Source organism: Apium graveolens, chromosome 10 (assembly GCF_009905375.1).
Source record: "Apium graveolens cultivar Ventura chromosome 10, ASM990537v1, whole genome shotgun sequence".
Classification (NCBI taxonomy): domain Eukaryota; kingdom Viridiplantae; phylum Streptophyta; class Magnoliopsida; order Apiales; family Apiaceae; genus Apium; species Apium graveolens.
This window is the reverse complement of record NC_133656.1, coordinates 109,501,962-109,520,842: the sequence shown is the minus strand read 5'-3', so window position 1 is coordinate 109,520,842 and position 18,881 is coordinate 109,501,962. Positions and strand designations below refer to the sequence as shown.

At 36.4% G+C, this 18,881-nt stretch overlaps 2 protein-coding genes across 2 annotated transcripts; both read left to right on the top strand.

The window, feature by feature from the left end:
• Positions 1-13,680: 13,680 nt before the first annotated feature.
• Positions 13,681-14,337, top strand: LOC141689097 (dirigent protein 10-like). Its single transcript, XM_074493272.1, has one exon. It carries the CDS (start codon positions 13,681-13,683, stop codon positions 14,335-14,337), a length of 657 nt encoding a protein of 218 aa, XP_074349373.1.
• Positions 14,338-15,601: 1,264 nt separating this feature from the next.
• LOC141689095 (putative receptor-like protein kinase At1g11050) lies at positions 15,602-18,314 on the top strand. The gene has a single exon (XM_074493271.1). The coding sequence runs from the start codon at positions 15,896-15,898 to the stop codon at positions 17,819-17,821; it is 1,926 nt and encodes a 641-aa protein (XP_074349372.1). The 5' UTR covers positions 15,602-15,895; the 3' UTR covers positions 17,822-18,314.
• The last annotated feature ends 567 nt before the right edge of the window (positions 18,315-18,881 follow it).

The window sequence follows — 18,881 nt, the reverse complement described above, 5'->3', positions numbered from 1 at the left end:
TTATAAAATTAACTATCTGCAAATGATTTTGATACGAAATAAAATACGGGGAAAGGCTATTTATAATTACGGAAAATTAGTATCCCGTTGGATCATTCCGGATATAAAATGGTACGTTTATTTATAAAATTGAATTTGCACGTCTGGATTATGTCGGACCATTTGAGATCCTAAAGCGCGTTGGCAAAGTAGCTTACGAGTTGGCGTTACCACCACACATGGAGCACATTCACAATGTTTTTCACGTATCGATGCTCAAGAAATATAATCCAGACTCCAGGCATGTAATAGAATATGAGCCAATAGAGCTTCAGGCAGATTTGTCATATATAGAGAGTCTGATAGAAATTCTAGAGGAAAGAGAGAAAGTATTGAGGAATAAAGTGGTAAAGCTAGTAAGAGTATTGTGGAGAAACCCAAAGGTTGAAGAGTCAACCTGGGAGTTAGAAAGTGATATGAGAGAAAAGTATCCTCATTTGTTTTCTTAGGAGATTCTGAGGACAGAATCCTTTTAAGGGGGGAAGGATGTAATATCCGGGATATATCGTGTAATTATGTTGTTAATAAATAATTAATATATGTGTTCAGTATCCATTATGTGAATTAATTGTTAAGTGTTATCTGTGTTTGGATATTTAAAAATAATATTAATTGAGTATTTTAATTTTTATATGTCCAAAATAAAATATAGATAATTGTCATATCTTCCTAATTATTTTTATGTTAATTTATGGATTTATAAGGATCATATGAAATTTATAAAGTCTTTTTCCGAGTATTTAAAATCTATTTTATAAAAACGGGAACCAACCGACATCATCCGTTGTTACGTTTTTGGTACCTGAAACTCTTCTGAGAACTCCTTTCTATCTAATTGTAATATTCCGAGTATATTCCATGTTTCGACTTTTTCGATCCGGCGTACGGTTTGTTCTGCGCAGGTCCCGACGTAACATTTTTGATACAATATTCATTTCGGTAAATCAATAAAACCCGTATTTTAGATAAACGGGAGCTTTTTATTAAACTATCCCAACTATCACCTCGTAGTACGTGTAACCAGGCGCTGAGACCAAGACCGCAGTACAAATTGTACTGATTTGGATAATTATCCCGAAACATTCTTGAAAACTTTTCCAAAATCTTGAATTAAATCTTGGATCTCGATCAGATACGATAGACACAGGAACTCCATGACAAACTACGATTTCCTTCAGGTACATATGGACCAACTTGTCGAGCGAAAATCTTTCATTTATAGGCAGATAATGAGCTGACTTGGTAAGTCTATCCACTATAACCCAAATGGCATCATGATTAGCCCTTCTCTTTGGTAATCCAACTATAAAATCCATGGCAATATGTTCCCACTTCCACTCTGGAATCTCCAATGGCTGTAGCAATCCGCTTGGTCTCTGATGCTCTGCTTTAACTCTCTGACAGGTATAACATTTACTAACCCATTCCGTAATTTCCCTCTTCATATCTGGCCACCAATAATTCTCCTTTAAATCTCTGTACATTTTGGTACTCCCAGGATGGATGGAATATCTTGAACTATGCGCTTCCTGTAAAATTTCATTCTTCAGCTCCGTTACTGGTGGAATCCAAATTCTAGAAGAAAACCTCAGAATACCTTAATTATCCTTTTGTGTGCATAATTCTTCACCTACCAAACGATTTATATCTTGATCCATTACATCTTCCTGACATTTCTTTATTTTCTCCAATAACTCCGGTTGGAAAGTCATACTGTACACTTTCGCTTCCTCAGGCTTGCAAATTCTAATCTCCAATTCCAATTTCTAAAATTCCTTATATATCTCTTCAGGTACTGATAACTCATTTAACCTTTCCTTCCGACTTATCGCATCTGCTACAACCTTCGCTTTACCGGGATGATAATTAATCGAGCAATCATAATCTTTGATCAATTATAACCATCTCCTTTGCCTCATATTAAGTTCCTTCTGGGTGAATATATACTTCAAACTTTTGTGATCTGTATAAATCTCACATTTCTCTCCATAAAGGTAATGTCTCCAAATCCTCAAAGCAAATACTATGGCTGCTATCTCCAAATCATTAGTAGGATACTTCTGTCCGTGTGGTTTCAATTGCCTTGACGCATACGCAATCACCTTTTCGTGCTGCATTAAAACACATCCTAGTCCTTTGTGAGAAGAATCGCTATAAATTACGAAATTCCCTTGATCGTCTGGAAGTGACAAAATAGGTGCCGTGATTAATCTTTGCTTCAATTCCTGAAAACTTCCTTCGCACTTGTCGTTCCATATAAACTTTTCATTTTTTCGTGTAAGCTTTGTCAATGGTGTTGTAATCCTTGAGAAATTCTGGACGAATCGACGATAATATCCCGCCAATCCCAAGAAACTTCTTACCTTGGTGGGTGTTCTCGGTGTCTCCCAATTCGTAATTGCTTCGATCTTTGCTAGGTCTACTTTGATCCCTTCGTTACTGACTATATGTCCTAAGAACTGAACCTCCTGTAACCAAAATTCACACTTCGAGAATTTAGCATATAACTTCTTTTTCTTTAAAATCTCTAAAGCTGTTCTCAAATGTTTCGCATGATCCTCTTCCGTCTTTGAATAAATTAAAATATCGTCTATAAACACAATAACGAACTTGTCCAAATACTCCTTGAAAATTATGTTCATTAAATCCATAAACGCTGCCGGGGCATTAGTCAATCCAAAAGACATTACTAGAAATTCATAATGTCCATACCTCGTTCTGAAAGCTATTTTTTGTATATCTTCTGGCTTGATCTTCAGTTGATGATATCCTGATTTTAAATCAATTTTGGAGAAGTACTTGGCTCCCTTCAATTGGTCAAACAAATCGTCAATTCTAGGTAACGGATAATTGTTCTTGATTGTAAGCTTATTGAGTTCTCTATAGTCGATGCACAGTCTCATGCTTCCATCTTTCTTCTTGACAAATAATACCGGGGCTCCCCACGGAGATACACTGGGTCTGATTACTCCTTTCTCTAACAGCTCTTACGATTGCTTCGCTAGCTCTTTCATCTCAACAAGCGCCATTCTGTACGGGGCCTTGGATACTGGTTCTGTTCCAGGTGCTAAGTCGATCACAAATTCAATTTCTCTATCTGGAGGAAGTCCTGGTAACTCATCGGGAAACACATCTGGAAATTCATTCACTACTGGAATATCTTCAAGTTTTGCTGGCTCCTGACTTCTGTCAATCATATATGCTACGAAATGCTCGCATCCTTGCCGTAATAACTTCTTGGCTTGAATCATTGTTACGAACTTCTTTACTTGCTTCTGGCCCTTGAACGTTACTATTCTTTCATCTGGTGTCTTCACCATTACCTTCTTATTTCGACAATTTATCTGGGCATCGTGCTTAGATAACCAATCCATCCCTAATATAACGTCAAACTCCCCTAACTTAAATGGTATCAAATCTATGCAAAATTTACTACCAGAAATCTCAGTCTCACAATTCCCACAAACTTGATTAACAGATACACGTTCTTGATTTGCCAATTCCACAGTCATTATTTCATTTAAATACTCAACTGGACAATTTAACTTACTAACAAAATTTTGTGAAACAAACGATCGAGTTGCTCCCGAATCTATTAATACTTTGGCACATAAAGAATTCACATTAAGTGTACCTGCCACGACATCCATATCCTGGATAGCATCCTTCACAGACATGTCAAAAACTCTAGCCCTTGGAGTCTCATTCACTGTTGGGGTAGATCCCATAATCCTCAATGTATTACTGACTGGGGCTGGTGTCTTGCAATCCCTGGCCATATGTCCTGGCTTTCCACATTTGAAGCATGTAAATCCAATTGCTGGAACCTTTAGTGCTGGATTCCGGATAGGCTGATCCTTATTTGCTGGCTCTCTTGCTGGCTGATTTCGGCACTCCCTCGAATAGTGCCCTTTCTGGTTGCATTTGAAACATACCACATTCAACTTATTATAAACTCCCCCATGCTTCTTCCCACATACTTGACAATCTTGAAAAGTTAATCTCAACTGATTCGGCTGATTCGCATTAACTGGACGGTTGCCCTGGCCTCCGTCGCTTGCATTTTGTCTCCTGAAATTAAAATTCCTCCCTGGCTGAAACTTGCCCTTCTTAAAATTTGGAAACTTCCCTAGTTGTGACTGGCCCTCATTCCCTTCAAATTTCCCTTTCTTGCTTTCCTTTTCCTTCTGGAACATCTCACTCTCTGTCTCTGCGATCATAGCCTTCTATACCACTCCTGCATAGGTATCCAATTCAAAAATGGCTACCTTCCCTCTGATCCATGGTTTCAAGCCTTGCTGGAATCTTTTAGCCTTCTTCCTATCAGTATCCACATATGACGGCACATACCTTGACAATTCCTCAAACTTACCCTCATAATCGGTTACCGACATGTTCCTTTGCTTTAATTCTAAAAACTTCAGCTCCATTTGATCTTGGACAAACTGAGGAAAATACTTTTCTAAAAACAATTCCTTAAACCTCTCCCAAGTAATAACATCTGTACCTTCCAATGTCTTCACCATCTCCCACCAATAGGTGGCCTCGTTCTTCAGATAGTAACTTGCAAACTCAACCTTCTGTTCTTCCTTTACTTTCACTAAGGCAAATGCCTTCTCTATTTCTTTTAACCAAACATTTGCTTCAATCGGCTCTAGGGAACCCTTGAATTCTGGTGGGTTTATTGCCTGAAAAGTTTTAAAAGTTACCTGGGGGTTGGTCTGTCTTTGTTGTTGTTGTGCCAGGTGAACTGTTTGTTGGGCCAAGATTTGAAGAATATGGGCTATTGCTGGGTCCATGGGTCTGGGGTTCACATTTGGATTTCTATCATCTTGGTTGTTATTGTTGTTGGTTTCTTCATTCTGGGTGTTGGTGCGGATTTTCTGTAAAGAATCAAACAACTTATTTAGCTTTTAAACCAAATTCTTTGTAGAAAAGAAAAGTTTTGTAAAACAAAAATATCTCCTTTTTGAAAACAGTTATAACTAAGTAAATTGCATGCTTCTTTACAGAATATAAACAGTTATGAAAAACAGGGTACATGGTATAACTGGTGCAATAAATAAGGTAAAGTAAAATAGGTGCAACAAAGTAAATGATAGTGCTGGAAAGGAAAAAGGTACTGATATATATATAGATCAAAAGTTTTAGGTAGTACAAGCATAAAGACGCTTCGGAAGTAAAAGTAAAAGGGTACAACAACCTACTCACTAGTCAGCATAGCTAGTCTATAAATACAACTCAAAAGTCTACTGATACACACTACACACTACTGTACATACTATACAACCATAACAACACTGCTCAGCATCTCCATCTCTGAATCTCTGACTCAGCTCCAAGGAAACTCTGGTCCTGCCAGCCTCTCAAAGTCCTCCATCACCTCAGTAGCCTAGCCCATCAGTGCATCAGGGCCTCTGCCAGGTAGTGTAGCTCTATGTAGTCTAGCCTCAAGAACCCTCCGTGTCACATGAATCTCCTCTCGAAGCTCCCTCACACCACGATCAACATCAGTAGTCCTAATAATATGCTGTAGCTCTCTGATCTGGGGCAGTAAGGAATCACGCTCCAATAGAAGAGCCTCATACCGGTAGTAAGGAACTGGGGGCAATGTAGACTGGAATGGGGTACTCGCAACTGAATGCCCAGTAGAATCTGAATCAGCTGGTGGGGGTCCTCTGATAGGTGGCCTCATGCCTGGAGGTGGAATATCCTGCAGTGGTACGGGCTGCAACACAGGTGGAGGTAATATAGCCAACACTGGTGGAACAACCGGACGTGGATCCGAAGACGGCACTCCAACTGAAGGCTCTGAGTGATCAGCTAATACGGGAATAAAAGAGTCGGCCATCGCTGCTATCTGAAATCATATCGCTATATAAGAATCTCGAACCATAACGCGAATTACACTAATACCTGTTTTACCGAAGCACTCAACCTCTCGACGTTCTATCTTTCTATTCCTTACTTCGAATCCTAACCCTCTACCCACTCCCGTCAACCTAGGCTTGTGTCAGTGACTTATAACTTGTAGCTCTAATACCAAACTTGTGGTGCCCTCCAAACCCGAGTCAGAAGTCTGGGGTCCACACACACACCTTATTTATAACCTGCTTATAACAATAATAAAGATAATAATAATATACCGTGACCCTACTTACCAACCACCACGGACCGCAACAGGTTAAAGTATGCACACAAGCCAAACACACTATTATATTACAAACGTTCAAATCCCAACTATTCCAAACTCAAAACTGAGTATTAAACATTATTACAAACTTTTACAGACTTAAATTATCCCAAAAGAAGCCTACTAGCTTAGCTCAATCAACCTGAACCCCTAGCTCTCGCGCTGGACTGGGGATCCTCGGTACCAACCGGTTCCTTCTTAACTGGAAAAGAACAGAAATAATATCGCACAAATGAGCTAACTAGCTCAGCAAGTCACAATGACAAAACTGAGAATAATGATCATCAGGTGAACATGGTTATGATATCAAGTGAACAATGGATTATGATTTAGAATTGGATATTATATTTTTATTTTAAAAACCAAGGTTAGGCTGCTGATCAGTCACGCACTAACCCCAAGCAAAGCACACAGCACTGCTCTAACTACTGGATCCAAGGCACACATTGGCCTAACTTGACCATTATATGGTCTGACCACGAATCTGGTCCATAATTTTATAAAAACAATCTAATTCTAATATAATAACAGAATAAATAATAATAAACAATAACCATAATCATTAACAACATTTGATGTTCCATAATGAAATGGTTTTAATCTGCATAAGGATCAAAAGAGCATTTTCAAAGTTTGAATGATAGGTAATGAAAGAATTGGCTAACAATGAATCAATGTTTCAGGGTTTCAAGGATTTGGTCTTTCAAAGCGTAAAATACAAAGGTTTGAATGTGTAAGCAATCTGGTTCAGTGTTTAATATTTAGTTTGTATGTATTTGTGGAGTAGTATCGTATATTTGAGGTTCGTGTTTGGGTATACAACAATCAATGGTCTAGAAAGAATCAGGTTACGGCTCAAGATCAATAACTGGAATCAAGGTTTAGGGTTCAGTACTTCAAAGCACTTACAATATAAAACAAGAATATCAATCACGATAATATCTCGAGAAAGTTCAGAACACTTTCCTGGTATTAGCTTACTACACTGCACTCGTTTCCAATCTCAACCGTCTTACTCCTCAACTACCTGTTTCCCTTTCCTACGCCTTGCCTCTTCTGCTCACATATCATAAGCATCTATCAATATTTAACTCATAGGATTCTATTCAACACATACATCTATCTACCCTTCGTTTCACCCAAATTCGATTAACGGATTGAAAGTTACGCAATAAACCAGTAAACATCGAATATACAGACCGACAGTCAACCAACAAGTCACATATAACACATAACACGTCACATAATCAATGATATATCATTTATAAATAAGTCTCGGGTCATAAACAGGCTTTCAGGTATTTAAAATGATTTTTAAAACATTTTTCGGAATTAAAATGGGTCGTTGGATTAATTTCGGGGTAATAAACAGAGTTCGGTTGGCCAATTCTGGCTCCGAAACAATTTTATAATAAATATCGAGCCTTGGAAATAATTTAGAATAATATTTTAAACCTCGAAACTATTTTTCAGAATTTTTAAATCATTTTTAAATAATTAAATCTAATTAAATAATTAATTAAAATCAATTAATAATTAATTAAATCAATTAATTTTCGAATTAATTGACCAATCAGTCAATTAAAAATTAACAGAAATTAATTAACTAATTAATTCAGATTTATTTTTGAATTAAAAATAATTTTCGAAATTAAAATAATAATTTTTGGAAATTTCAGAAATTAAAATCGAATTTTTATAATAAAAATAAATAGGAAATATGATTTTTAAATATTTTTAAAACAGCAATCCAATTTTTGCAAACTCTGGAAAGTTCAGGGACTGAACTTCATCGTTTTCAAAAGTTGGGTACTAAACTGCAATTTTCCAGCCCTTCGCCGGAAAACAGTCGGGTTCGCCGGAGAACTCAACTCCGGCATCCTTCCACCACCACAAACTCCAGATTTAATCTACAATTCACCAGGAATCTAACCATACCATCAAATCAACCTAACAATCACCATCAAATCAACCTAACAATCCCCGAGTTGGCCGGAGTTTGGCCGAGAAGTTCGCCGGTTTCCGGCGAGCTCGACGTAAACTTCAAAACAAAACTCCCTTCTCTACAGACCTCGTTGATTCATGAAACTTGTACGACTGGATTGCAAATTTCACATAGAACACAACCCACTATACCACAACATCAATCTATTCCAAAATAAGAAACCCCCAAATTTCAATTAAGAACATTCATACGGGTTATAAACCCTAATTTTAAAATTCGAAAATCAAACTCAAATTTGAACATGTTATTGAACTCCAAATCAGACGTATAATATATCAAAATCATCAGGAAAATAAGCTCTACAACATGCAATCATCAAATCATACAAACAATCATCCGAACAAAAATTCATATTTTTAATAAAATTAATTTGAAAATAAATAAAAATATAGAAAAATAACCTTGATTTCTGCAGTAAAACGAAGCTCGGAATTTGGTAGAACACTTCAAATCCTTCGTTTTGGTTACTCAAGCTTTGAAAACAGAGATCGGTAACGCCTTCGTTTTGCTGTTTGATTCTTAGAACAGTTTATGAAATTAGGGTTTTTCTCTGAAAATTATAAAATTAACTATCTGCAAATGATTTTGATACGAAATAAAATACGGGAAATGGCTATTTATAATTACAGAGAATTATTGTCCCGTTGGATCATTCCGGATATAAAACGGTACGTTTATTTATAAAAACTGATCCAAACGGTATCGGTTTTCGGGATAATTATCCAAATCAGTACAATTTGTACTGCGGTCTTGGTCTCAGGACCTGGTTACATGTACTACGAGGTGATAGTTGGGATAGTTTAATAAAAAGCTCCTGTTTATCGAAAATACGGGTTTTATTGATTTACCGAAACGAATATTGTATCGAAAATGTTGCATCGGGACCCGCGTAGAACAAACCGTATGCCGGATCGAAAAAGCCGAAACATGGAATATGCTCGGAATATTACAATTGGGTTAGGAAGGAGTTCTCGGAAGAGTTTTGGGTTCCAAAAACGTAACAACGGATGACGTCGGTTGGTTCCCGTTTTTATAAAATAGATTTTAAATACTCGGAAAAAGATTTTATAAATTTCATATGATCCTTATAAATCCATAAATAAACATAAAAATAATTAGGAAGATATGACAATTATCTATATTTTATTTTGTACATATAAAAATTAAAATACTCAATTAATATTATTTTTAAATATCCAAACACAGATAACACTTAACAATTAATTCACATAATGGATACTGAACACATATATTAATCATTTATTAACAACATAATTACACGATATATCCCGGAGATTACATTCTCTACAGGTTGTTAAGACTTGGTTGAGAAATAGTTTCTCAATGAAAGACTTAGGCGATGCTACCTATATATTAGGGATAAAAATCTATAGAGATAGATTGAAGAGATTAATCGACCTAGTTAGAGTACATACATTGATAAATTATTGCATCATTTTATGATGCAAGAGAAAAAAAAGGATATGTTTCGATGTCTCATGGGATAGTGATCTCAAAAGATGATTTCTTTCTAAATCATTATATGATAAGGGCCGTTTGAGAAAGTTCAAGATGTGTCAGCAATTGGATGTATAATGTGTATTTATCCTGATGTTTCGTATGCTTTGAGCATGGCGATCAGATACTAGTCTAATCCAGGTGAGGGTCACTAGATAGTTTTCAAGAATATACTTAAGTACTTAAATAGGACTAAAGATTTATTTTTGGTGTATGGAGAAGATAGGGAACTAGTTATAAAGGGTTACACTGATGCTAGTTTCTGAACTTAATTTTTGGACAAACAATGATGATTATGTGTTTATGTCTATTTTGTGTTTTGTCTAAATATAAGTTATGTTAGCCGGAATAGTTCACATCAAGAACATTGATGATTCTATAATGGAAGCCGAATATATTGATATTTTTGAAACAACCAAAGAGACTGTTTAGGCATGTCCTTAGGCGATATCACCTTATTAATGAGATTAATTATCAAGGAGATATAAATGTAAAGTGCATAGTAATGATAATGTTGCAGACCTACTGACTAAGGTTTTGTCGCAGCAGAAGCACGATGGTCATACTAGTTCCATGAGTATTAGATAAATAGGTGATTGGCTCTAGTGCAAGTGGGAGATTGTTAGTGTTTGTGCCCTAGAGACAACACTGTGATGTTTTAGTATAAGACATTTTGGATTATTAATATTTAAGTTTTATCGATTATTCTTTTTATAATTTATTAATTCTTAATTTAATGCGATATAAATATTAGATTAATAAATGTCCTTGAAATATGATATGAATTCTATATCTCTAAGTACGTGACTTAAAAATGAGATTATGAAAATAGTATCAATATTCCTAAAAGTCCCCAGTCATGTATTATTATTAAGGGACAATAATAATGCATTAAGACTGGTGTGTTTGTTGACTGATGATCACATCTCTTTGATAATAGGTATAGTGATACTAAAGTCAAAAAACACAGGCATATATAAATGTACATGGTGCTGGACAAACCCGATGTGAGATTCTACATGTCTATTGTGCCATAAGTAATTCTCACTGTGATAATGATGTAATGGTTCTTAGACTTGAAATCATTATATTTTTATACGAGAATTAATGTATCTTGATTACATTAAAAGTTACCTTTGACAGGGTAATGATAAAGGTGTATTTTGGGTATATTATGAATCATATGAGAAATATGAATGATCTAAAAAGGATTTAACCCTCCTAATTTTAGGAGTAATATTATTGGCCTCTTATGTGAGCTAGACTATGAAATGCTTGGCCACGCTCAAATGCTGATTTGATATGATAGTCTACTCATTGATCAAGGAAACTTGGATTAAATTATGATGAGGATGACACATTATATGCCTCTAGTTTAATCTATAATATTTGGTTAAAGGGATTATATTACATTGTACATTATTCACGAAAGGTTAAATCGATCACCGATTCAATTATTATTATTTGGGTAGCAATGATATATTACTAGATGCCGCTTATTGTTTACGATTTTAAATTAGATTTAAAATTTGTTGCCAACATAATAATAACCTATAGGGTCACACAAAAAGAATGCTTGAAGGATTATTTAATTTAAATTGGATTTAAATTACATTAAAGTAATTCGAATTATTTATAATATTAATTAAGTATGACTTAATTAATTAGATAAATAATGATATTTGAATTTACTAATATTAATTATGAAAATTATTTATTAAATAATTAAGTGAGACTTAATTATAATACAAATAGGAATTTCGAATTAATAATAACTCCTAATTAGTTAAGATTTATAATTTGTTATTCAACTCTCTATATAATATCTATTGTGGATGATATTGTGTGCAAGACTTATACTAAAAAAAACCTAGCCACCAAGAGAGAAGATGGAGAGAGCAAGAAGAAACAAAATTGTGCTAGTACACATCAAATCCTTGAGTTCAAGCATTCGTGTGGATACTAATAGAGCGTAGATCGCGAGAGCAGGATGCGTGGTGATTGAACAATCTTTGGATCTCCATTATTCAACCTATTTGTAAAACTTCTTAAGGTAAAAAATCTGATATACGAATTAAATATCTATTTTTCACATGGATCCTGCGGTGGGTTTCGAAAATTTTGGTTTTTCACGGTTTTAATTACTGTTTTCGTTGCGTTTATGTGCTCGAAACCCTTCACATACTGCACCACTGGCCATAGACCCTTAACCATTAACCAGAGCTTCATCTTTTTCTGTCAACGAGAAAAAGAAGCCCCACCACTGAATTTATCAGGCATACCCGAAAAATAAATAGGCTGGGGAAAACGACACTTAGTCCAATCAATGGTAGCAGTAACACCAAAACAAGAACCAGTCTCAACAGTTTTCTGAACATCAGCAGTTTTGTTAACTATCTTGCTAATTACACAATATAACAAATAATCTCTTGAAGATTGTTGGGTAAGTCACTACACTACGCGCAATAATGAGGCAGTTATAGAACACTTAGCTCTAACAAGAATATAATCAGTAACCGAATTGACAAAGAGAGAATAGAACACTTAGCTCTAACAGAAGCTTTATCAAAACTGAAATCTGAAATAACTATCAACAGCTGAGACGCCTAATCTTTGAGAAGTCTAGACTATTTTTGAAAGAGATTATTTCCCCACTTACGCTGTGTTGGGTTGCAATAATATCACTTTCAGGATACAACAGCTCAGAGTACTTCGTCCACAGATACGTAGCACTCAACACCGACCTGACATCAGTTCGCCTAGAAAACCTATGTTATAATATGTATATTATGGAGGCGAGAAATAGAGATATGTAGCAGCTAGGGTTTTACAATTATGTGATTACGGTATCTCTACATTCCATACGTTTAGTTTAGTATATAATACAACACAAAACGTAACTGAATATATTACATTAATTAGAATAAATATCCCGACTTAAAATGTGAAATATTCCAGAAACGTAACAGTGAGTATAAGGATTTGTAAATCCTGATACACCAGACCATCAGTATTTGCACACAGCAAATCCTTACCAGAGGCGTATAATGCACACTGTCCATCAACGGATACTCAGTTCAGTGCATCAACGGATAGATCCTGACTGTTATACAAATTCAATATTCATATTAGAATAATATAATAAGTCATTAAATAAATTAATTAAATATTCCTTTCCCAGGTCGACTTGCGTACGCGAGACGCTGAGACATTCGCCCAAATCGCCCTTCGACCCAACCCGAGTCGTGTCGAGGCGAGGCAAGTCGGCAGCGGCGCGCGAGGCACGCAATAACACCATGCATACCCACATGCCTTAGTAGTTGGTATACTACTCTGACACATGGGACTATATAAAGTACTACACCCTTCATTACTTCATCAATGTGGACAAACCCACACAACCTTTTTCAAACTCCTAACTTCAACTCAACTTCTTTATAAATTATACTAAGAAAATAACTTAGATCCAAACATAAAAATTTAAGTATTCATTACAAGGAACAACCTCCAACACTTAGTTTTAGGAAATTATATCAGGAACTTGTTTAAAACATGCCAAAAACTTTCCATTTTTTTAACATATATACACAATATTTAGCATAGCCTTTATCGTTACACTTGATACTAAATTTTTCTCATAGGACCTTGAACTAGTTATATATTCTTGTAAAAAGGCATCCCACATCTCTATAGCACTTTCACTAAAGGGCTTTGTGTCCATCCTTTTCCCAGCCATTACAATCACCTCCACAACCTCAGCTCGAATTCTAGAAGCATAAACACTATCTACAGATGAAATTGCACCCGTGGTGTCTAATTCAGTCGAGACACCTCTGTCCACTGTACCTACTGTGGCTGCTTCCACTACCCCTGCTGCTGCAACAACGGGAGCAGCTATAACAATGACTATCGTCTCACGTTCTTCATGCACGACATACTAGGCGGTACAAACCCTTCTACTCGTGCAATTACCGGAATAGTCAATAACCCTGCTCTCAACGGTCAAGTACCCTTTGCCAAACCAAATGGTGCAAACTTTCCTCTAAATAATGGTGTTCCATCAACTAGCGGAAACAATGCACTTATGGACAACAATAACCTCCCCTTCCTCACCGGCCTTGGCAGAAGCACATCTAACGTGATTCAAAACAACAACGGAGGTTCTGGATTCTTCAACGGTGGCCAAATTCAAGGAGCTGGAGCGGACATCAGGAAGCTCATGTTTGGAACAATGACCGTGATTGACGATGAACTTACTGAGGGACATGAACTCGTGTTAGGATTGATTGGTAAGGCACAAGGCTTTTATGTATCGAGTTCAGGAGGTGGAGTTAGCCAGACTATGGCTTTCACTGTTATGTTTGAGAGTGGTGGGTACGCGGATAGTTTGTGTTTGTTTGGCGTTCATAGAAGCTCAGTTTCGCAGTCTCAGATTGCTGTTATGGGAGGCACTGGCAAGTTTATGAATGCCAAGGGGTATGCCACAATCAAGACCCTTGCAGATGCGAGTCCGCAAAACAATAAAGGGAACACTGATGGATTAGAGACTGTTTTGGAGATCACTCTGTATCTTTCGTATTAGTTTGTGCTCCTCTCTGCTTTTTATGATCATCTATTTTTCTATTGAAGTCCTAAAAAATATGCATGTGTGTCTGGTGCCTTCCCATTTTCTTTCATTATCATCATATCATATATAAGGTGAACTCCTCAACATACTTTATGTTCAACGACATGCAAATCAATTTTCTATAATCTCAACAACTTCTCTAAATGGCACACAATTATCTAACTTATCTTGCTTCATATTTTAATTAAAAGTAATCACACTAGGTATGCCTTTCGAGTGAAGGCAACTTAAGCCTAATCTTAATTTATGCAAAAAATAATAATAATAATAATGATAATAATAATATATATATAATATAGGTCTGGGTAATGCTTCATAGAGATTGGTTGTTGTAACATATCATATTACTTACCATTATAAAGATGGTATGATAATACTAGAGATGCACAAAAAGCCCAGGCCCGAAAATCTAGCCCGGCCTGATCCGGTCAAAGCCCGGCCCGGTCAAAACCCGGTCAAGCCCGGCCCGGTCCCGGCCCGGGCTTCGGGCCTCGACGGGCCCTATATCTTTAGGCAAAGCCCGGCCCGGTTAAAAACCCGGGCTTCGGCCCGGCCCGCCCCGATTAAAAGTCCGAAAAAGCCCGGTTATAATCTGATTATTCTAATATATTTTCTTATATATTTATAAATTCACATTTACTATAAATATAAATAATACTTTAAACACATATATATTTACATATTTGTGATTAATAATATTATTTATATACTTCGTTGCATAAATAATGACAGAAGATATAATAAGTACAATATATATATTTGGATAACAATGATATCATTGTTATCATAACAATGATAAAATATATTATATAAACATGTTTATTTTTGGCCGAACTTAAATGTTTTCAACGAAGTAATGTTTTCCTAAAATATTCCATGTAAACTAATACATTTTTACGATGATCTAGTTGCTAACACATGTATTCTTCGGAATTTCTAATAATACTAGATCCGATTTAAATTAGAAAAAGCCCAGCCCGATCCGATCCGGCCCGAAAAAAAGCCCGGTTAGGCCCGCCTCGAGGGTCCAAATGAGCTTTGACATTTCCGGAAGTCAATGCCCGAAAAGTCCGGCCCGGTTAAAGCCCGGGATTTTTAAGGCTCGGTCAAAACCCGGCCCGGTGGGCCTTTTGTGCATCTCTAGATAATACTAAGGGTCCGTATACTCACACAAAAAACTCTACTGTAGAGCACTAAATAATCATGGTATGGTAGGCTAGAGGAGAGGTTTGCCGCAGACAAGAATTGTTAAGTAAACGTTGGTTACAAACAAAACCTGCATCACATGGTAATATAGCTGGAACGCATATACTTCCCTACTACAAATTGCACCAGCCATCAGCCTATAGTATAAACTATGCATTGGTTCCCCTGCCATCATTTCTTTAGATTATTGATTCCAACACCAAGTATATAAATACATAAAGATAGTTACTATACTAGATAATTTGACCGTATGTCCACAGCTGCCTCCTATGATGCTTTAGCACTAACTATATCTTATTAACATGTAATGATCCAATTAGCAAGTAAACAAAAAATGAGCAAGTTCCAAAACAAGTTGATCTCAATCCTCTGGTTTCTCTGTTTCACTATTTTCTTCTTCATTTCTTATGCATATACTTCATGTCCCATTGATTTTGGTTATATCAAGACATTACCATGGAAGACATCAGACTGCCTAGCTCAACCATTAAACAAAAACACTTGTTGCGACACCATCAAACACCTCCTTGGCTTAGGCCTTGCCAAATATCTCAATCAAACAGCAATGTTTTACTTCCCAAACACAGATGTTGCATCTGCATGTATGTCTGTTTTCGGTAACGAGCTTTCATCGATGTCTATTAATATTTCGATGTGCAGTGAAGGATCCTATGACCAGCTAGTGGTTAACAGGTCAAGTAACTGTGGTGGAATCACAACACTCAAAGAATGGAACGAAAAACTTAATGACAGTACCCTGCTAGAGTCAAATTGCAAAGGAAACTTCTCTACTCCCAGTCGGTGCATTGCCTGCGCTTTGGCTGGACAAAGGGTGGCTCCTCTTTTGATGTCTATGAGACCAAACTCCACAAAATGTTTCGAGTACACTTGTTTGTATGCTGCTGGAATTGTTAATGAATATGGTCCTGAGGATCCACAAATAGCTTCTTGTGCACTAGGCATTCCTATGGCAGAGAAAACCACCAACAAGCGAAAAAAAATATTCAAAGTTGCTTTCGGATTGTTAGGGTCAATATTTGGAGTTTTGGCAACATGGGGTGGCTTCATTATTTATCAAAAAATGAAAGAGGAAAGGAGGCTAGCAATTTTACGCGAAGAGTATGTAAGGGGAGTGAAGGCTAAGGTGTTGCCTAACACTGGTGCAAAATGGTTTCATGTAGCTGAGCTTGAGCAAGCCACTAAAGGGTTTTCGAAAAAGAATTTAATAGGGCAGGGGGGATTTGGAGTGGTCTACAAAGGTACGCTCTTGGATGGATCGATTGTAGCTGTGAAACAACTTCTTGATATGGATGTAAATGGGGATGATGAAGAATTCACTAACGAAGCAGAGATCATTAGCAAAATCAGGCACAGAAATCTTCTTGCTCTAAGAGGATTTTGTGTTGAAAGTGATGCTATTAAAGGTAACAGAAGATATCTGGTTTATGATTTCATGTCGAATGGGAGTTTAGATGAGCATCTGTTTAATTATGAAGAAGGAAACTCTACTGGTAAGCAGCCATTGGATTGGCCTCTGCGAAAAAATATCATTATTGATGTGGCCAGAGGGCTGGCTTATTTGCATTATGGAATCAAACCAGCCATCTATCACCGTGATATAAAGACCACAAACATACTTTTGGATTCAGAAATGAAAGCAAGACTAGCTGATTTTGGATTAGCAAAGCAAACAACTGAAGGAGAATCTCATCTGACAACTAAAGTAGCTGGCACATACGGATACTTAGCTCCAGAATACGCTCTTTACGGACAACTAACTGAAAAGAGTGATGTCTATAGCTTTGGCGTCATAATTCTTGAGATCATGAGTGGTAGAAAAGTACTTGACACGTCTTCAACATCTTCAAGACTTCTAATCACGGATTGGGCATTTGATCTTGTAAAGTCAGGAAAGGTTGACAATATTTTCGATAATAGGATGGGAGAAAATGCATCAAAAGGAGTAATGGAAAGATTTATACATGTTGGCATACTTTGTGCTCATGTAATGGTGGCATTAAGGCCCACGATTTCCGAAGCATTGAAGATGTTAGAAGGTGACATAGAAGTTCCAGTGCTGCCTGATAGACCACTGCCTCTTAGCCATGAGTCATTAAGATATATTCCAGAGTTCAGCATATCAACACTGGGCATCTCAGCTGGAAGATCAAGTCTTGATATATCAGGTAGCAGATCAAGTATCGATACGTCAAAACCCAGGTCTAGCATTTAGATTAGCAGCTTGGACATTGATTTTATTGAGGCCGGCCAATAGATATTTTCAAAGCAGAACCTTAAATATCCAGTTGTATACAAAGGAAATTAATTTGCTTTAATGCATAATGCTTGTATGTCTTGTTTGCTTATCATTAGAAGTAGACTAGCAACACTCAAAGATTTTGGCTTCGCTTGAGTAGAATAAATCATTTCTTCATTGATGTACCGATATTCCTTGAAACAATTTATCCCGAAAACAGCACATTACGGGTCCCCGAAGCTACATTTATGTACAATTTTTCCCATTTTATGCTTCCTTTGATTAGAGAGAATGTAATGAGAACTGTCAACAAAAATTCAAGGAGAGGGAAAGGATCGAAGAGAAAAGAGTGGAAAAATGAGAAAATGCAAACATTTTTGGTTGATCATCGTGAGGAAAATGAGTAGAAAAGAGAAAGGAACATTCGTTCTCAAATTGGTGGGTTTGAGTTTAGTTTGCTATGAAGCGAACGGAGGAAAGATTGAAAATTATGTACATCTATTTGCAAAAATAGTATATATTCCATTGTTACCTTCCAATTTCATTCACCTCAAGAAAAAAAAACATTACGGCTTCAACCACTTCTCGCAAATGTTGTTCGTGTGTTTGAAGAGATGAAATATGTGTCAGAACATCGGATTAGAGAACATACATGTGAACGAAATTCTTCAGACTGTACTTATTGTACTTGGAGCATTTGGAATTCTAATTGTGGCTCCTGTGTAAAGTCCATGTTAGTTTTAAAGGCATTTCTTCTTCCATCATGATTTTTCCAGAGTCGATAAAGTGTATGATTTTTCGACAAGTGTATGGGTGAAAAAATGACAAGAATAACTTATTTTTGAAGTTTTTTTACAAAAATGACAAGTTTGAAAATAATGGCCAATTATAGTCGATCTAGTACATAATCAACAAATGCGTATTATAAATATTGGATTCTACTCCTATTGCTTTGTTTGCCGCAACTTGCAAAGAACAAATGCATAAAAAGACAAAAATGGTGGGGACATGGTTACTAACGGGTCATGTGCAGTTG